This window comes from Seriola dumerili, unplaced genomic scaffold (genome assembly GCF_002260705.1).
Source record: "Seriola dumerili isolate Sdu_G_001 unplaced genomic scaffold, Sdu_1.0 BDQW01000113.1, whole genome shotgun sequence".
NCBI classification, from domain to species: Eukaryota; Metazoa; Chordata; class Actinopteri; order Carangiformes; family Carangidae; genus Seriola; species Seriola dumerili.
Genome location: NW_019174368.1, coordinates 937,119 through 959,001, shown reverse-complemented (window position 1 = coordinate 959,001; position 21,883 = coordinate 937,119). Strand labels below are relative to the sequence as shown.

Here is a 21,883-nt window from a genome sequence, read left to right as displayed (position 1 = left end):
GTACTCAAGTGTTTTGAAACTTAACACGTCTATCTTTACAACTGGTTTCACAGTTTGGCAAGTTAACTGAGCAACTGATAAGTGACTGATGAACTAAGCTTGACTGGGGTGCTTTGAAACGAGTCCAAGGTCCTTGCCATTATTCAAAACCTCAGTGAAAAAAAGTTGCTTGTAAAGAGCAGTTTCTGTCAAAATCGGATTGTAAATCAGTAGAAAACTCATCAGTCGCCCCACCTTCTTTCTGTTATCCCTCAACACCCCGTCGTACCCTCCCATCCTCTCCCCTGTCTATCTTTCTATCATCAGGAAGAATTTATAATGGCCCTGTGACTGTGTGGTTGAATTTATAGAGGCGGTAACTGTCGTCAAAAGCTCTGCCCTCTTTTTCCTGTCTGTTGTCGTGCCCACTGCCGTGCCAGACCTTGCAGCTTGGCATACCACGTCCTTTCAATGGGAAATCAGTACGCCTCCAATCTTCCATGAAATGTTATTGACCTTTCCTCTCTCTGTGTTTAGACCGTACAGACAGACTACAGTCTATAAAGCAATCAACTCCAGCTATGACAGTTTTTAGCTTCCATTTCAAAATTGTTTACCTACAGTATAACACATCCTTAATTTCTTTTCACTATCATGGGCATGGTAAACATGAGCATGGGCAAAACAGAAAAAGACTCTTAATGGAATAGCTTTCTTGATGACAAGATTGATACCACTCCCATGTCTGTACGGTAAATATGAGGTTACAGCCAATAGCACGTTAGCTTAGCTTAGCAAACACTGGAAACATAGGGAAACAGCAAACATGGCTCTGTCCGAAGGCGCTCCTGAAAGTTACTAAGCCCGGCCAAGAAATAGTCTGGCTTTTTTTTAACCTTCTGTTAATGTATTAACCACAGCAGCCATAATTTATATTTTTATAATAACAATGTACCAAATGACAATGTGAACGTGTGGAACAGATTGCTTGTTGTGATGAACCTACAGAGAGGAGGACTTCTTATCGGCTACACCACCAAACAGCAGACAGACAGACTAGCTGATAAACATTTAGCAGCTAAGGAGCCCAATATTTCTCTCAGGAATTGGTAGGGACCAAAAACAGAGCTAAAAGAGATGGACTTAGATCTGCCAAGTGGCCAGAAATACTACACAAAAGCGCCAGTGTTGCTCTGTAACTGCTGGATGTGTATATAGCAACTGTTGGCTAACAAGTTTGCCATATCAACTTATGATAATGTCAGTGCTGTGTTCACAGCTTGTTTATGCCGCCCCCAAATGGCCCAAAAACTCTGTAATTGCAACTTTGTTACGTATGGAAAGAGCTAAGCTAATTATTGCCAGTTTGTGCACTAAGCTAACTGGCTGCAGTTGTTAGCTTCATGTTTACTGTACAGACATGACAGTGGTATTGATCCAAAAAGTGTATATCCCAAAATGTCAAACTATTCATTAATCATAAGATGATAACTAGTAAGTAAGTAGTAAGATAACTTATACTGATTTGAGATGATAAATCACTGTAATTTGCTTGTTTACTTGCTACTGCTACCTCTCAACGCATAGGAAGAAAAGGCTGTTGCCTGCAATATCATAACTGAGAACAGTGTAAGCTAACTCGAAAGCAGCTTGACAAACACACTCGTCTGTAGCTAGCTATAGCCAGTCATCTGTCAGAGATTATCCACACTGCGCAATGTCCAAAAAAATGCTGCTCCCCTCTCTGCTTTACAAGCCCCAGCCCTTGTCAACAGGACATGGCCACACCCAGAAAAAAGACAGAAGTGATGGATGCTACGGCTGGTAGCTTCTAGAGACTGTAGCCTACTGCAGCCACAAGAGGGCAGTAAATTAGAAGATGAATGCAAACTTGCATCAGAAGAACACTGATCTGATCAAGGTAGCAACATGAAAAATGCATCTGAAATTTCATGGGACCTTTGTCACAAGACTCGTCTGCAGTTCAGTGCCTTGCTCAAAGGCTTTCGCTTTAATCTTAAATGATGGGGGAAGGCCTTATTTTACTTAAAAGGTACATAAAGGTAAGACCTTTGAATGAAGGAATGGGAGGGTGGGGAGAAATGACGGATGGATGAATGAGAGGTGCACATTTCATTGGGGGGTGGGGTGGAACCAAGGGATTAAGGAGAAGAGTCAAGTTCCAGCAGGCAACAGGCATAGGCCTTAGCGGGGTTAAATTTAGTCAAGGACAATGTGTGTGTCTGTGAAGTAAAGGAGAATGAGAGTGCAAACAACATCTCATTAGTGTTTAAGACAGGCTATTGTAGGTTATTGATAGATTCTAGACAGGAGAGGAGAAGGAAACAGGTCGGTAAAATCCTTTTGAAAAAGAATCCAGCTGCAGGAAAAGTCCACTGCGCAAAATGATCAGCCAGGTTGTAGGATTTCTTTATTATGTGTGATATTTATTAAAAACTAACAAGCTTTTACACTTTTGTGTACAGTTATCTAGCTCTAGTAAATTAAATTGTTAGTTTGAACTGAGTTTAAGTTGTGTACTTGGATGTCACACATCCTTGGTTTACTATATTCATGGGGACCTGTCATTGAATACAATCCCTAGCCCCTTACCTTCACCTTAACCATCACAACTGAATGCCTAACCCTAACCCTAAAACCAAGTCTTAACCTTCAAACAGCCATTTAAATGTGTGGGGTCCAGAATTTTGATACCCTTAAAGCTGTCGGATATCACAAGTATAGTGAGCTCCTGGTTTTAGGACCCCACAAATGTAGTCAAACAACCCCCCCACACACACACACACATATTACCAACTGCATAGATGACATTTGTCTATGCAGACACCTGTTTAATACCCTCCACTTTTCTCTGAGTGCTAAAGTTAGCTAGTCTTACCTCAGACTGATAGCATCTGTGTATGTGCCTGGCAGTTGCCACAGAGGAACAAAGTGAAGCGTGGCAGGCTACATACGCAGACACACACATGTACTGTACTCATAAAAGCCTAATTACTGTAGCTGTCAGACCTATGTCAGTTAGCTCTGAAGAAAGATTTGCAAGCTAGCGAACAGTGCTGCGGTACCCATACCAAATCAAAATACCAAAACCTTCGGATAATTTGGGCCATGTCCTGAATGCTTTTAGGAGAGCCTACGGGACTAAGAATATGGACGCAGTTTGGCACAAGTGGCTAAGCGGGGACAGTGTTAGTCATCATCCTTTGTCTCAGCAACAGAATGAAACCCAAACCCTGATACTGGACTTCAGGACATATAAATAATCTACTCCTGCATAATTCACATGCTATGTGGTCCTCCAAATGTTTGAAATTGTCCATGTCAGTCTGAGTGCCGGCTACACTAACACAGACACCACAGGCATATGGAAGAGTGGATGCTGTAGATGCAAGAGGTGACAGTTCACACAAGCCATGTGTCTACAAACTCTTTTATGTTCGTCCATTGTATCCAACATATACTATCTATTCAGTATTTAAGAAAGGTGATTTTTTTTTTTGAGAAACTTATGAAATTAAAATATAAGTAAACATATTCTGTCACTTACCTCTGGTAATATCTACTCATTCAGACACACTATTGCTAACTTAATTACATGGGGTTTTGGAGATATCCATCTGTGAGATTTCTGCTGCCACTCAGATGCAATGGAAGTGATATTATTCAGAGGAACTGTCCACATTTGTTTTGTAATTTGGGCGAAAAGCCCTTTTAACTCTGGTTTACTCGTCCTAAGACACAGACTGGTCTGATACAGCTAAAGATTTTTACATTTTAGTGATTGTTTTACAGTGTTCAGAAACTAAAATGACACTGAAGTACCAATACAGCCATTACATTTTTGGAATGATTATATTGAAGGTAACCATTGATTTTTATCCATTTCTCAACAGTATGAAATTAACTTGCTAAGACTTGAATCTTTTGTAAAGAAAGACTTCCTCGTGGTGCATTCAGGGATGCTCAGACACCCAAGATTTGAGTCTACTGCTGAGAACAACTACTAACTATTAATGCAATTGAAAAGTCAAGCTCAGCTGACATATACGTGTAATATTGGAAAGTACAGTAACATTGGGTTGAATTTTGAAGTTTTTTGTATCAAAAGGGTTGCTGATTGGCCAGTGACTCTCATGACGGAGCATCCGTAAACACACCAAGCGTCCACTGTGACTGTGACTATAGAAGAAGAGAAAACAGTGGCTGCCTGGAAAAATCATACATCAATGTCAGAGTTGTTGGTTATATTTTATTCTACAGTCCTTCTATGACAGCATAAGCTAGAAAGGAAATATTAAAGAACAGACAGACAGACGTACCTGTACGAAGGTGTGGTATCACCAACAAGAGACAGACAGAGGGACAGAGACAGGAAAGAGAATGACTATTGTACAGAAACAGAGGGAGTTTTATACAGAGGTGGAGGGGCAGTGTGTGTGTGTGTGTGTGTGTGTGCGCGCTATCTGAATCACTATGTGTGTATGCATGCTGTGAGAATTACTGAGTGTCCAAGTGTACAATACAAGAATAACTGTGAGTTCATGTGCACAAATGTGCAGATTTGTGTGTGTGTGTGTGTGTGTGTGTGTGTGTGTGTGTGGTGTCAAGGCTGGGGGCCACAAGCGGATTAAGCAGAGGCAGAAAGATGAGCACCTCGCAGGATTAGGGAGAACAGAGGGATGACCTCACTGGACAAATGGGGGGTGCCACAGGGCAGGTGGAGAGGGGCATGACAAAATGGAGAGGGAGGGTGTGACGGATGGAGGGAGACAGATCTGGCAGAGAGGAACTGGAGGGGGGAGGAGAGGCAGTCTGTGAAAAGACTGGTTATTTTTCTTTGAGTAATCACAGTTCACAGCTAAACTAAGCTAACTGGCTGCTTGCTGTGGCTTCATATTTATTGTAAAGGCATGAAAGTGGTATCAATCTTGTCATCAAAAATTTTTTTTTGACCAAAAGTAAACTAGTTTTTTTAGTTTTTACATCGTTTTTTGTATAGATTAAACAAGTGGAATAAAACATGCCAATTAGTGAGTTGCCGATTGACAGATTTTGTTGCTTTAAAAGGTCAGATATTTTATATTTCCTGTGTTTTATATGAAGTGTTAATACCCATAAGAAGAAAAAAAATCCAGAACTCTGTGATTGGATGATTTGTTTTTGTTTTTTGTTTTTTTAAAGAATGTATCATTTCTTTTTACTTGTAATACAACTAGGGACGTTTCACGACCATATGTTTTGGAATTACCAGTCTTTGTAAATCGGAAAACAGCCAATTGTCTACATCATCTGTGGGGGAAAAAAAATTACACCATTCAATTGTAGACACACCCACTTCACGACACAGCAGCCAAGGAGAAACGTGCGAGCAAAGCAAGCCAAACCGATGTGGATGCTCACGAAACAGTAGGGAGAGAGATGAGAGAAGAGGAGGAGGGGAGAGACAGACAGAGAGATGAACAGAGCTGATCCAGAAATAGAGAAGTGACTGCTTCACTCATTTGTTTTTTCCATGAAAGGAGAGCTTTCCAGTTCACAGAAACAGCTCTGCAGAGGCTTTCTGACACAATTTAAATGTTCCCCCTCTTATACACTATACAACTATGGTCAAAGGTATTTACTGAAGACATTGTTAAAATTCCCATTGGTGTTAGAGGCCACATTTAACAGGTACAGCAGTGTGTTAACAAGAAAGACTTGATCTTTCTTGGTTGACCCTTTGACTCCAAAGAGCACATTTGTTAGGCAAAAAAAAAAAAAACTTAACTCAAGGTCCACTTACTATCTCATGGTTGTCATCAGCAAATGAACCTGATGAAGGCCAGAAAATGCAAGTAAGTGGACTTTGAGACCTAATTTGTCAAACTAGTGTTCCCAAGGTCAAAAATTACTTTTGTTGTGACTTTGTAACTACAGCTGTGTCGCAATTCAGGGGCTGCATTTTTCTGAGGAACAGCGGCGCAGCTAGGCTGTCCCATTTTGAAGGCTCCTTCTTTTCCTGGGCAAACGGGTGGATCCTTTGTGGCCTGACCTATCCCAAGATTCATTGCACACCTGTAATGAAAATATTATGGCAGCAGACAACGCTGACAGAGAGACTGAGGATTACACTACAATGTTAGTATTGGGTTTCAGCTCAGTTCAACAGCTAACTGTACAACCGTTAAAACCAGGGGCTGTAAAAACTCAAGTTTTTGTAAAGAAAAATAAATAAATAAAAGTTAAGAGTTGTCAATATTGCTAGGTGACAGGACACATTGGTCAGGGCGGGCACAGCAAGTGACGAAAAAGTTTGGTTCGGCCTTCGTGGTCTACGACAGCGTAGACCAACGAGGGATGCGGGCGCTGAATTAGACACAGCCTACATGTCTATGAAGCAAAGATGCACCAGAGCGATCTACTTCTGTGATTGGACAATCTGTGAGCAGACGCATGTCATACACCAACCTTTGCTGACACTTCTAATGCAACCTGACAACTCAACTAATGCCTAAAACATAAACCGGCCTGGTCAGTTTTGTAACATGATTTCTTTTAGTCTGAATCTGCACCACCCTGAAATCTGTTCCTGCATGAAGAGAAACATTCTGTCGACTTTAGGAGCTGCTGCTGTTTTAATCTGCTCAGAGGTCTGATGAATGAGGATTTAAGTCATGAGAGAGATTTGATTTTTTATTTATTTTTTTAAACTCTTTTATTAACACAGCATCATTCATGAACAAAAAAAAAAACAAAAAAACTCCAGTTTCATGACGACACCACAGGCATAGTGACTGTCAGGATCTGAGGAAAATAACACAGAAAAGAAAGTGTACAGTGTGTTAAGAGCCATGATGCATGTGTGTTTGTTTAGCACATTAGTGTTATGTGTTGTTACTCCATTACTTACTGTATGTACACTGTTTACACACAATCATACCCACGCCCATTGTTGATGGTGTTTACAGTGTGTTGGTGCTTCGGTGCACACAAGCTAGTGTCATGTGTATATATGTGTGTGTCTGTTTTGTCATGGTGTAGATTTAGTGTCACTGTGCTTCTTTCCCTCTTTGGTTGTCTAGTGTTTTATGCCATTGTGAAGGTATATTTTGTGTATTTTAGCTGTAGGCTGTGTGCAGTTACGTGTGTTTTGTACCTCAGTGCTCTTGTTGTACTGTGACACGGTGTTCTCCTGATCGATGAGGAAGGGGTGGAAGATGTCCAGTTGGAAGAGCGAGGGCCGGGCTGTCAACACAAGTCTGTCCTCCCCGACATCCAGAACCAGAGAGCGAGAGGACGGCTGCACAGGACACACACACACCCAGCTGAGATTCTACTGAGCTTTGAACCGGTGTCTGCACTTGTACTGTATATGATTTCATGAGATAACATATCATAACATGGTATGACATGCAGCCTCTCTCACTATATCTGTACACAGATCTGCTCTTTGGTTTCACACAGAAGTACAAAAGGCTTCTGATTTTTATAGTCATTAAATATCTCCCCAACTGTGGAGTTATGAAACCTAAAATTCCACAATTATACAATTCGGTTGCATGTCTCATTGTCTCATTATGTATTGTTGGTTTTAATTAGTCCCTTTTTGATTATATCCTGAATGCAAATGATATTTTCCTGAGGTTACATGGATTAGATTTGTTTTTTGAGGGAGAGGAAGAAACAGGGTAGAAGAGAAGAAAAGAGAAGAGACAAGAGTGTTTCATTTAGTGTAGAGTGTGTATGTAGCGCATGTCTCACCACCCCGGGCAGCTTTATTTCTGCAATCAGGTACTCAGGGTCACCAGCAGGAGGCTCCACAAACAAAGTAAACTCTGGTCTGGAGAAGGTGAGCCATGACCCGAGAGAAAGGAAGGACAAATTAATGATGAGGCAAGGGGGAGATAAGGGAGAAATTAGAGAGGAACAAGATGTGGAATAACAAAAGGAGAAAGAAAGATCAGTAATGAGAAAAAAGATGGGCAGAGATGAAGTGAGAAAAGATATAAATGAGTGAGCCAAGTCACCTCCTGGCTGTTGCAGCGGAGCTCTCCCTGTAAGAGAGAGTGGAAGATTTTAGTATGAACCCACAAAATGAAACTCACTGGAGACTTTAAATTAGAATTTTCGCAATTGATAAATACAGTTAATGAAATTCACACACTAATATAATCTCCACATTGTTGAGTGTGAGACAAGTGGGAGTGGACAGCAACCAAAATCATTAAGTGGATAGGAAGGCTACAGGAACATCTGATTTTATCAGTTGTAATCACTTCAATATAATTTACAAGCTGGAAAAACCTACTATGAAATCTGTCTTTTTTTTTTTTAAATGTGCTCTGCAAGCTGGTGGGAGTCTGATTTATGTTTAACAGGACAAAGTTTCAAAAGGGGAGAGACACTAATCTTTCTATAGTTTTTATATTACAAGTTTCTTGTGTGTTTTTGACAAAACTGAGAATACTCAGAGATGTCAGGGTGACACTTTACTTTAAGATCCATTTTTAAGCATTTTTTAGCACGATATAAACATTTAATAAATGGTTTATAACACACTATGTAGTTGTGAGCAGCTATATGGATATAAATGTTTATTAATGTACAGTGTTTGTCAGTGTTATAACTTCTTCCATGAAGACAACTTATACTAATACAATTATTACAACAGCGTTTTCCAATAATGTAATTCATAATCTGTTTATACACCAGCCTCCATGAGTTTGAGTTGTTGAGTTGAGTTTTTATACACTGCTAATAAATGCTTAATAGGATGACTTAAACTGTCAGCTATTTTCAGTGAACGTACTGGGGCTGCAGCTCTTGAATCACCGGCCTGCTCTTGGTCCGGATGTTCTGCTCACTAACAGAACCCAAGAACTTCCTGTTCTTCAGGACCTTCCAGTCTGCAGAAACACAAAAAAAGAAGATCAACTGCTGCTATCAATTTGAAGAAATGTTACACTCACACACACACACACTCACCTCTACTTAGCTGTAGGCTGTATTTGTTCTCCAAACCCTCTAAAGACACCAGAATAACAAACTGCTGGAACAAAGGATCCTTCTACAAGACACAAGTTTATATTGTTACATACTGGTACATGTGAGGGCCTTTGATTGTTTTCATTCAGCACTGCTGCCGTAGGCAGGCTAAACACACTATGACAGGTGCCAACCTGCCCTCTGTTGGTCAAGTGGAGAAAATTATAGATTATCAGAGCAACATGGATGATTCAAAGAAATACTACACACAGTACAGTGCTTTCATTTATTTTAATTTCTGAATTTTTCAATTTAGTATATATCAGTAACTGCTAAGAAAACAAATCTGAAAATTGCTTTCGCCCTCCTTAGTTACTGTCGTTACACCTGTCAAACTTTCCGTTCTCATATGACACATGCAGTTTACACTGACAAAGGTGGCAACAAAGACAAACTCCATCTATACCTGTTTGATTATAAGTAGAGTCATGGTACTGAAGACGCTGCCGCCACTCTGAATCATATTATTTCTAAACATTTAGACAAGCCTGACAAGTATCCTCTCTTTCTGGAGTTTTTGTCAGGCTTCAACACAATACAAGCAGACACCTTGGTGTCTAAAATGGTCCAGCAGGAACTGAATCCCTATTTGATCCAATGGTTTGCCTCTTTTCTCACTAACAGACTCCAAATTGTAAAGACGAACAAAACCCTTTCACCTGCAATCATGACCAATGTTGGGGCTCCTCAGGGTGAGTAAATTTATATGTTCTAAAGTATTCCGACCAACGTGGCATGAACAAGGTGCTTGAGTGTAGTAATAATAATGGTGTTGAGATTTATACAAAGACTAGACTCACTGCCTCGTGGTTGTACGCCTCCACCAACCAGCCAAGTTACAGGAAATATGGTCACAATCTCTCCTTCTGTTCCTGGGTTACAGCATCGAATAATGGCAACAAGTGTTTTTGCAGAACATTATGATGTCAAAGTGAAGTTGACCTTTGACCGTTTGGATATAAAATGTTATCACTTAATTTTGTCCAATTAGAAATGTATGTTAAACTGTGTCATAATTATCTCATGAATTTGTGAGTTATGGCCAAAAATGTATTTTGTGAGATCACAGTGACCTTTGACCACCAAACTCTAACAACATCATCTTTGAGGCCAAATGAATGTTTGTGCCAAATATGGAGAAATTCCCCCCGATGCAGACATGAGATGCCACATTGGAGAGACCAAAACTGTTTTGTGAGGTCACCGTGACCTTTGACCTTTAACCACCAAACTCTAATCAGTTCATTCTTGAATCCAAGTGAATGTTTGTGCCACATTTGAGGAAGTCCCTCAAGGCGTTACTGTGGTATCGCGTTTAAAAGAATGGGACGGATGGACGGACGGACGGACAACCGGAAAACTCACCTGGCACCTTTGGAAGAACTCCTGGTTGATGACCACATCGTAAGCTGTGCAACCCTGAGAGCCTGAAACAAAGAGAGAGAGATGAATGAATCCAATCTACCAAACACATTTTATAAAAAGTAGAAACGGTTGAATTTGATAAACTATTTATAAAATAATTATAAAATAATTATAAAACTGTGGAAGTGGGAAAATGAGGTACCAGGTCCAACAAATTCATTTTTAAATCCTTCCCTTCTGTTACTATCATAGTTCTTGCTGGTTTAAATACCAAGTGTAACTTCAAAACAGATTAACCCAAAATATCAAAAAGTTACTTTAAGCATGGAGAGCATTGGATATGAAAATCTTTTGCCAGAGGTGTAACGCAGCCTTGCAGTCCTTGCAGAGCAGCTGTTGTTGAAGCATAATTTTTGACACAGAATGATTTTCCAGCTTTTAATTTTTCTCAGTAACCCCTCAGGTCCATGTAAGCCTTGGAGCAAAAACACATCTGGCCTGAACTTGCTGTCTGCTTGTTACTGTGTACATGTCTTTGACACAACATCCTGATGAAATTTGCAAATATAAAAAAAAGATATTAGTAAACAGACATGTAGACATAAAAAAATAAAGCATTTTAGATCTCTTCTTGCTCATACCTCTCTCTCTCTCTCATCACTCATACTCTCTTCTCTCTCTCTCTCTCTCTCTCTCTCTCTCTCTCTCTCTCTCTCTCTCTCTCTCTCGACAGGAACCAGAAGTAATGTTTTAATAGTTGTCGGTCTCATTAAATCACAGCATTACAGCTGCCCTCATGAACACGTCTCAAGACAGGTTTGCCAGTCCTCAAGCTTGTCTCACTGTGTTTGACAATGTTATATAGTGACAGTGTCAAATTGGTAGAGACTGACAGGAAATTGACATCTGTGTATTGTGACTCAATTTTTTTACTATTCAGTTTATATATTGGAAATCAAACTGATAAACATTGCACACACAAGACCAAATCCTAAGCAGAAGTAGTGGTGCAGGGCCCTCTGGGAGTATCAGTTCCAAAGACCACTGTGGGACTACGAAGAGCTTTGTCCTCACTAGGGCTGGGACAATTATCCGACGTAGACGACGTTGTCGATTATAAAAATTATTCGACGTGGAATTTTAGTGTCGACGCGTCGTGTAAAACCACACAGGGTAAATGTTCATAGAACAAAACCGGAACTTTGTAATGGGACCGTTAATATCCATCGTCTTTGGTTTACCCGGATACAAGCGTAGCGCAAGGGCTGGGACAACGCGGTGATGTAATTGAAGTCATTGACTACGTGAATGATTTGCGTCTTTGTAATCTATTTGAACAACATGGCGGCGTCTACCAGCAGTATGACGGAGCGTGTGGAGCAACACGTGGCAAAAAGGCTCGCACACGGTCCTCCAAAGTTTGGGAATACATTAATCTTGACACCAACAGTGCGGTAGTCTGCAGACTCTGCAAAGTGCATCTTCATTTGTGTGTGTGTGTGTGTTGGACGGGGCAAATTGTTATATTAAATGACTAACTGGAAAATAATTGCAATAAAATTACTGTTAGGTTAATAAAAAAAATAATCGTTAGATTAGTCGAATAATCGAAAAAATAATTGCTAGATTAATCATTTAAAGAATAATCGTTTGGGACAGCCCTAGTCCTCACATGACCCTCTAACCAAAGAACTGTCTTCATCTATGCTAGGAGTTCAGTGCCTTGCTTCACCAACTGAGGTGAAGAAGCATGAGATTAAACACTGCCAGATGTGTTCCAGTACGTGGTTGTTTATTTTTTGCCGTTATTACCAAAACCGCTGTGAAAGTTGCTGCTACTGAAAGTGCCAGCCTATCATAACAAAATATGCTGTAATGTTAAAAAAAAAAAAAAACTCCTTCCCCTATTTTTCTTTTTGTAGTCATTAGATTTTTTTTTGCCTGCATGCACATTTACAGTGACTAACCTTTAAATCATACAGGCATAACAGTCAAACTATGAATTAAATCACCACAAAAATATTTTGTTAATATATAATAAAATAGTTTGGCTTTAGTTGCATACTGTTATCTACTTCTGTGTGTGGCTCGCCGAGACTCATGGGAACTCTGTAGCCACTGGGATCTTCTGATTGAAGCAGCTCCACAAGCTCCTCTCTTGAGAGTTCTGGAGGAGGCGGGACTGAGTTCGACTGGCAGATGTTGACAAAGACCTTCTGCTTGTCTGACTCTGAGACCGTCTTCACACACATGCCTGGGAGGGAAGAGAAGAAAAAGAAAACGTAAAATAAAAAATAAAAAACACTTACAAGCAAAAAGAGAAAAAAGGGAGATAAATCATATCTCTGAACAAACTGTGGCACTGTCTTCCAAATGAGGCTCTCCTGCATTAGTGTATGTGTGTGTGGTTTGATGTACCTTGTATTGTGGAGATACCTACCAGGTTGCGGTCGAATTACTTTAGAGTCTGGATTTTCAGTCTGCATCTTTCCCATAGTCTAAAAAGATAACCAGCAGTTTATTTCAGACCCATTGGAAAGTTTTACACACATTCAGTTACATCAGGAGAAAAACTATTGTAGAATAATATTGAGTGTCAGACATACAGAGCATGTAGTATTGAAAAATTGAAAAAGGAAGGAAGAAGAAATACACACAATAGTTCTACAGATCTGACAATGCTGGCAGGAAAAAACAGAGAAAAAGTCATATGTGTTTAACAGGGTTTTAAAACATTGAGCTTAGTTGCAATATTCTTTTTTTACTCTTTGGACATTCCCAGGAAATCATGGTTCCACTACAGTTCAGCTGAGGATAAATACTTAACACAGTAGGTTTGGCTTGGCTAAGTTTGATGTCAGCTTTGTAATGTATAAACAAGAATCATGTGCAGCGTTTATATAAAGGGAATTATCTAGACATAATTCTGCTCACTCTCAGGCCAAGAGTTGGAAAAACAAAAAGCAGTCCAAACAGACCTGTCAACCAGTTTTTCCCACAGACTTACATTCTATTTGTGGTAGCAGCTGACTTAACAATTAATTATTAAATATAATATATGAGGTGCTCCGAGCTTCGATGCTCCATTGCAAATATTATAATTGCCAAGTACTTTGTCACAAATACTGTAAATAATGGAACAATATCCAGTATACAGATCAGTTATTTCACCTGCCCAGTCCCAGCACATGCATGTAGCATGCTGTCATTTGCACCCCAAATGACAGGCACACAGTGAGGGCCAGTAAAAGCCTCTTGGATTTTTTGATGGTGCACCAGTCCACCTATGCAGCAGGATTTTTCCCAGTGCTCCTGATGGCCAGTCCGATTCTGAGGGTTCATTGTCAATGTGTTTGTGTGAGAGAGGGAGAGGGGCCCTGTTCATACCTAGCATCAACGTGTGTCTTATAGATATAGACCAGGTAGTGAGATCCAATCACAAGTGGTCACTCGAGACGGACTTTAACCCAGTTCACTTTAAAGCAATTACCTGTAACAGGAGCTGTTGATACAGCTCCTCTTGCTGCTGTAACTCCAGTTCAGAGTTGAGGAGTGAGGAGTCGGTTGTCATGGCTCTGGGCAAAATGAAAATCAGTCAATGATCCAACATTCAAATAAGAAAAGTAACAATTATTGATTTATTTTTGATAGAATAACCTCCTGTAGTGTGAAAGAAAAACAAGAACAAAATAGATATGGTAGATAAGTCTACTGTGTGTATGTACTTTGTATAACTTTGATATGATTTAACAGGGCAAATGTGAACAACCTTCAGATATACTGACATTATAATCGATAATGTTTACTTTTTCTATATAATTTTAGAAAACCTTTTGGGTCATGCACCTGCCAAGCAATTTCCATTTCCATCTTTGAGTCCAGTGTCTGTTTCTTATAATACATTTTCAACATAGCCTCAAACTTTTCACATTACAGTACAAGACTGTCAAGACTCAAGGGGGCTAATACAGTTTATCCAGCTATCATATATGTGCTTTTTAACTTAAAATAAACTTTCTGTTATAATAAGTCAATTTCCATTAAGTAGACATTTCACACATCATGCAGGCCTGACTGGACCACTTACATAACATTTAGCAGAGATATACTGAAAAAAGGCACAAATGCAAATTAGATCATTCAAATTATTTTTGCTGAATTAATTGAAAGGATAGCCCCTTGAGATGTAGCACTTTATTTACGAGGGGTCTCATGGACACAAATAACAAATTATAAAAACACATACATACAAACAAAAACAAAAACAACAACAACAACAACAATACAATACAAAACAAATGCAGATATCGGGAAATTGCAATTAATCAGAAAATTGATATTCATATCCAGCCCTATAAATACTGAAGAGGTTTGAGCATTAAAGTTCATTTTTGACCTTGGGATCAGTACTTGTGACAAAAAATTCAACTAAAGGTCTAACTTACTAGCTTTGCCAGAGTTTTCAACTCTACATCAGCATATAAATCACACACCACAGGTAGGAGAGGCACTTACAACAGGTAATCCCTGCATACACTACATGTGCAGATGTACTGAGAAAAGGCACAAATGGAAAGATTAGTTTGTTTTGTTCTGTTTAGTTTAGTTTTTTCTGATCCAACACTATTAATATGGCTGAACACATGTGCATTGGTTTTCTTTGTGCACCTGTTTTCATGGACTGGCTTAATTCACTTTGGAAGAAGCCAAAGACAAATTTCAACTGAGGTGGACAATACAGTCAATCAATCAAAACATTAACTAAGCACCAGCACTGACTGTGAACGTGACAATAATTGATAACTTACAGCCCATCAGGTTATTTCTAATCAGCATTTAATAAACCCAGGGTGAAGTTTTTCTCCAACACGCATGCACAAAAACAAATAAAGTTAGCCTACCTCTCACTAAACAATTTACACAGGTGGGCATGACTATGAGCTTTATTATGTTTCTATCAGAGAAAGCTGACAAGCATTAGCATTAGCATAGAGGTCTGGCTGCTTGGAGTCAGTTTGCTCTCTTGGTTTCCTATTCGGACGAGAACTACTGGTAAAAGTAATGTAGGAGGTTGTTGTCTTGGTTACTCACTAAGGTGTTTTGGTTTTGCCCATGCCGTTTCCCGGCTAGAGACGTTAGCTTAGCTTTAGCTTACAGGCCACATCTATCAGCCGACTCGCTTCGCTCTTTGTTTTCTTCTACATGGAATATTTTCCCTCTCTGTTGTGTGTACTGTGTGTTCACTGTGTAGTTCCTACGTCTTCTAAAAGCAAGTAAATAGACATTTGTTTACCTTTCCTCTCGTGCCGGTAGCCGCTATGAGATGTCACGCCGACGTTGTACGTAGCAAACGACACAACATCCGATTCGAATCCTTCAAAATAAAAGCGACCAAAACTCGAAACTGACTAACCGAGTTTTAAACACAAACTGGCCAATTTCATTGTGAAAATAGGCCTAAAGGTCTGAACTTTTTTTTCCCCTCACTACCATTCAATCTGTAGCATTGAAGAAATATGCAAACACTCAAATGAAGTCATACCTTCTAAATGTCTGCTCTACAACTTCTCTTAACTAGCTATAACTATACAGGATTTTAAGCTCCTCGTTTTCATGGTGTCTTGTCCTACATTCCCACCCTAAAATACATATTGACATTCATTCATTCATTCATTCATTCATTCATTCATTCATTCATTCAACATTCACCATACATACTTCAATAGTCCAATTACTCCAGAGACCCAGAAAGCAAGTAAGTAATGAGAATTTTAGCTGAATAGTAAATGTAACAGTATAAAGTAAATAGTACAGACTTAGCTCTGAAATTGAATAAAGTATAAAGTAGCATTAAGTGAAAACATGCAAGTAAAGAACAAGAACAAAACTGTACTGAAGTACAGTATTTGAGTTAAGTTATTTGAGACTTTCCACTGTCTTAAAACCCAGTTTCAAGACTTTTATTATTTCAGTTTCTCATATTCCAATCAGCCACAACATTTAAACCTGTTACTGGTTTACAACATTAGAACCAGATGTTTTGGCTAATTTATGTATACTTATGGGGAAAAAAAACACTCAAACATCCCAAACATCCTGGCATCATGGCAGGTTCATACCTAGAGCCTTCTTGCGTTTTTGGTATCTTTTTATACTGTGCTTTGGTATGCCAATTGAATATGAAATTGCATGAAGGTTCTGTGATCTAAATCTCCCATAATTTGTACCAAATTACCACTATTTTCCCACAACTTCAATGATTTGATATCTGAGTAACAGGAAAACCTACATTTACATCTGCAATTGAATATTGCAAGTAGTAAGACAGGGTGGATATAGGTAGTTGAAATGCAACAGTGAGGACACTTATTGTTTTTTTAAAAACATTTTTCTTATCATTTTTCTGGGAACGCTGTGAGACCAAAGGCACACCAGCTGGCTCGCATGACCAGGCTTGTGCTGGGCCAGCCCAGCCCAGCCCAGCATGTGTGGTATGCATGGAGGAATCCAACTGCAGGATCACACACAGAAGACGCAGCTTTGCTGGCACTAAAAATGGTTTGAAGATCTGGAAAGAATAAAAGCCTTTAAATCAGATATTATATTGTTTTCATGTCTTTCTATTCTCTTATTTGCATATTTGTCTTTTGTGTGGCCATCAGCTGGTTTTCGCTGATCATATTGTGCCAGTCCTTAATGGTTCCCTCAGATTCGTGTCATGTGTAACTGCACTGTTTGCTTGTGTGTGAGTTAGCATTGTGTGTGTGTGGTCTCACAGAAGGAAACAATAGGGTCATGTAAAGTCAAGTGTCATAAGCCACCAATTTTGTCAAATTGGTTGCCAACATTTGGGACCAGTGTTAGAGCATGAAAGCAGGAGAAAAACAGAAGTTGGGGTCCGGCCCTGCTTGCTTGGGGCATTTGACTCTGTTGCCATCTCAACAATGACCCAGGATATTCATTTGAACAGCTTTTCTCCTGCTGTGTGTGACAAAATAGGGCCTTCATTCCTCCGTAGTAAAGCCTTGTTGTAAACATGATATACATTCATTCCATGAAGTGCAACTTCATGTCCACACACTGAGTTGGCGAGAACTTGGCAAGGGTTGCATACAGTCCAGACTTTTAGTATTTGGACAGTTGGAACCAATTTTCCAATTGAACTATGTCACATGACTTCATCATCACCACCACTAAACTTCCAACTAGTAGTTTGATTTAGCTCTTACCTCTTGGCTGTAAAGGTGGACTGGTGAGTCAAGCGGTTTTCATGTTTGGCATGACAATGTTTAAGAAGTCACCATGCAAGTGAAAAAGAGAATAATCGGGCTCAAAACAAAAGAAGAAATATATCAGAGATATCGAAGGTAGTTGGTTTGCAAAATCAACAGTTGGGTATATTCTAAAAAAACAGAAGTGCATAGGCAAACTAGACAATGGCAAATGACCTGGATTGTAGGCCGAAGTGTAAGTAAGGATTTGAAGGAAAACCCATTTATGGCACAGCAAGTCAAAAAGGATGTAGGCATACATATTTCAACAGTCACTTCCCGATGATAACCTCAGATTCACCACAAGCTGCAAAAACATAATAAGCTTCGAAAACAGAAATTCCAGGATGCAGTTCACAAAAATCATACAAAAAGAAACCAGTGGAGTTCTGCATCAAAGTTCAATGGACTGACGAGACAAAAATCAACTCCTGTTAAAATGATGTAGAGTGGAAAGAAAAACCAATGGGGGTGGTTCTGTAATGGTTGGAGTATGTTTGGAACTGGCACAGTTGTGGTTACTGATGATTTTAGGATCCTAAATGTACAGCCAAAGCCACTAAAGATCTTTTAATAGAGAAGAGGAGGAATATCCTCAGCTGGCACAGTCAATCACCTGATCTCAATCCGTGATCTGAGATTGAGCTGCAGTCCACTCACTGATAACCAGACTAAAGGCAGGGGCCTCCCTGCCTTTAGCAAGAACTGGAGGTGGCTGCAGTCAACGCCTGAGACAGCATCACCAGGGAAGATAAAAGCTTCTGATGATGTCTATGATCATAGAATTCAGAAAATATTAAATATGTTGATTTTGTTATGTGCGTGGGAACCATGTGGGATGGGGCAGCGTGTCTGGTTAAGAGGATACAGGTCACTCTGCTGCTCATTGACCTCCACTGACGACCTCTGGCTGCCTAAATCAAATCCAAGTCACTAATGCTTGCTTACAGTGTAACCTTTGCGTCTGCACCAATCTACTTGAACTCAATCAGCCTTGTTCTCCTTCTCGGTCAACGAACATCGTCTGGCATTGGCCTCCCTGCATACCATGCAATCTTAGTCCAGACTGTTTTCGGTGGTTCCCCAATGGTGGAACAATCAGCCAAATGCTATCAGAGCAGGTGCATCTCTCTCCATCTTCAAGAATTTCTTGAAGACTCATCTCTTCCACGAGCACCTCCTCTCCTGACACCAACACCCTAGCAGCTGGCCACAGATGTCATCAGATGTTGATATTTGGTTGAAGGGAGGTTGTGAGGTCAGGTGACCAAAGTTCAAAGTTGGGACAACGTCTACAACATTAATTTGATGTAAACTACTGATGACAGCTGACAGCTGATATTTTGTTGGTTTTATGTTGTTTACCAAAATCCTACGTCTATCAAATGCCTCATGCCAACGCCATCTTGACAAAAGAAATACCAACATTCTGGTTGTGAACTAAACCCAACATCTGCTAAACGTCACAATGTATATTCGCCAACGTTGGGCTTTGACATCAACCTGAATTTAATTTCCAACCGAAATTTAATGTCTGTCCGATGTTTTTTTAGGTAGTTGTTGGAGTCTGCTAGGATGTTGAGAGTGCATCAAGCGTCTTGGCCCATTTGGTTTGCCTGGAACACATCAAGGAATAGACTAAGTCTGCACTGTTTTGATTTCTCCCATTTCTTTTTATTTCTGGTCCTTACTTGCTTTAGTGCTACATACAACTGCTTTTAGAGAGAACTAAAACACTGTAATTGATAGCAGGGCTTTAGTGATGTTTAGTTCAGTCTTGATCTGTTGCTTGTTCTTAGACGTCCATGGTGTTGTGTAAGATGACAGACTCCATCTGCCTTTCCACACCCACTCTTTTGACCTGGGGTGATCCACAATGCTTTGATGTAGTCATGGGTATGGAATGCAGTCTGCCGATCATTGCCAGTCTCACTGTTAATACTTTCTTTCTCACCCTCATCCTGATGACTCTCATCAGTGACAGGGTGATTGACTGAAACAGATACCTTTTGTTCAGACTCGCACTTTCTCAGGTTGAAGACTTTGGGACTTACGCAAGAACCACTAACCTACAAACAGACTTGCTCTTAAGTTACAGTGCGCTTCCATCATCTCTGTGATCGTCCAAGCTGTCTAAAGTCATGAGACATGTCTTGATGTTCTGATGAAATAAAACATGTTAATTATTATCATAATATTGAATATATAAGAGAGACAAGGGTAACTGAACAAAAGGAAATCATTTCAAAATAAAACAAGAAATCATAAAAACAAAGTCCAAAAAATGTCATTTAGAAACAGATCATGACAATTATTGCATTGAGTTGCTAACTTTATATATATATAGTAATAATAAAAAAAATGTAGAATGACAAACAGCAAAAAAGTCTGGGAAAAAAAAAGGTTTTTCTTCCTGTATATCTACACTAGTAGCATGATGGGAAATAATATCAAAGGAATCTCGTCTTCCAAATAGGGACCCTGAAAGATCAACAGTTTTTACAAAATCTTATAGTGTGAGTCTAAAAATTCTGTGATCTCTGACATATTCTCTTTAGATGAGAGATGTGACGTTCTACATATCTCCTGACAGATCCTTTTATTTAAAAATAGATATTTTTAATTGTTTTGCACAAATACAATTGCAGTTTCTCCAACAATGTTTGGATGGTAAGTCGGTGATGGTAAGGAACTCATGTAGCAAGACTAACATGCTTACAAGGGTAATGCTAGCATGTTGATGTCTACCAAACAGTTAATGTAATATACACAGTGTGCAGTCCAAAAGTCTGAGACCACTTCACCTGCACCCAACAGGATATGTAATCATTACTCATACCCATGTAATCATTAGTCTGTCTTCCCAACATCTAACATAAAAACATACAACATAATTGATATTTTTATAATAGTAATATGTTAATAATAAATAATAACTTTATTCAAATAGCACTTTTCAAAACACAGTTGCAAAGTAAAATAAACAGTTAAAGTAAACAATTAAATAAACAGGCAGCTCAGGTAAAATGAGGATATGCTTTCTGGTAGAAGCTTGTTTTAAGAGGAGTCTTGATAAGATGGCACTGACTCAAACAGCTTTATTTCCTCGGGCAGATAGTTCATCAAAAAGGAGTCGGCATGTTTAGCAACTATAACTGGGTGATGGCCAAGAGGTTCAGAGAAGAACCCCTGGAAGGAAGAAAAATCAGTACAATCTAAAACAAAGCAGTCGTAGTCTGGAGGACATGATCCAGCAAGATGACTGATAACTGGAATGTAACCGTAGAGTCTGCTAAAAACATAAAATTTAAATCAGCTGAAGAAATAAAATCATTTGAAATAAATATTTTTTAGTAGAGAGGGATCTGATGTTGAGGTGAGTCAAGTAGTCTGTTGGGTTAAGACGGGGGCTGGGGTTGTTGTCTGGATTTTTGTTAAATTGTTTGTCTAACTTCTTTACTTGTTAGTAATCCTGATAGGGACATTGGAAATGCTTGGTGAGTGTGACTGTATATGTTGTGGAACATTTGTGGTAGGAACTGGGACCAGCGGAGCATCATTAACTGTGGGGCCGGTCAGTGCTCGAAGTGGTGGATGGGCATGTTGTGGAGATGTGATGGGCAGGTAGAAAAGGGGGCATGGGGATGCATACCACCTTTGTTCAGGTAAAGGCCATCTGCACTAAAAAGTCGTCCACATTCCCAGCAGACATTAAAACCAATCAATTAATCAATTTCAGTAAAGTGTAAGACTTTGTAGTCATGCAGATGAGAGCCAGGTGTTGAGGCTGAGCAATCTACTGAAACTCAAAACACTGTAAAACATGTCATCAAGGTGGTGATGAATGTACAGAGAATTATAGCTGCAGCTCCTCCAAGCGGCAAATTATGGGGCTGAAAAAGCCTGAAATGCCAAAAAATACAGTTCCTCAAATTACCACTTGAGTCTGGTTCCAAAAGTGGTCATATATAGCTATAGCTAATTTCCTCGTATGACAACTGTACGGGGGTTAATTTTTCTCACCAGTTTAAATTTTATTAAGGTTTAAAGTGAATCATAATTGAGGGCGTGCAGCTTTGATTGACAGGCGGTTGAGCGAATGCTTGCCACAAACCGGCATTCACACATGCCCCTCTTCTTTGCCTATTTTTTGATTACCCGGGAGTTCGATGGAGTCAGGCATTGCCAAGATGGTGAAGGCGGAGCAGCTCACTTCAAAACCA

At 39.6% G+C, this 21,883-nt stretch overlaps 1 protein-coding gene across 1 annotated transcript; it reads right to left on the bottom strand.

Moving 5' to 3' along the window:
* Positions 1-6,695: 6,695 nt before the first annotated feature.
* pih1d1 (PIH1 domain containing 1) lies at positions 6,696-15,726 on the bottom strand. Its single transcript, XM_022748010.1, has 11 exons — positions 15,683-15,726; positions 13,880-13,962; positions 12,830-12,887; positions 12,455-12,643; positions 10,390-10,451; positions 8,965-9,046; positions 8,789-8,885; positions 8,007-8,033; positions 7,741-7,819; positions 7,136-7,279; positions 6,696-6,783 (listed from the first exon to the last, which is right to left on the bottom strand). Exons 2-11 carry the CDS (start codon positions 13,958-13,960, stop codon positions 6,748-6,750), a joined length of 855 nt encoding a protein of 284 aa, XP_022603731.1. The 5' UTR covers positions 13,961-13,962; positions 15,683-15,726; the 3' UTR covers positions 6,696-6,747.
* Positions 15,727-21,883: the final 6,157 nt, after the last annotated feature.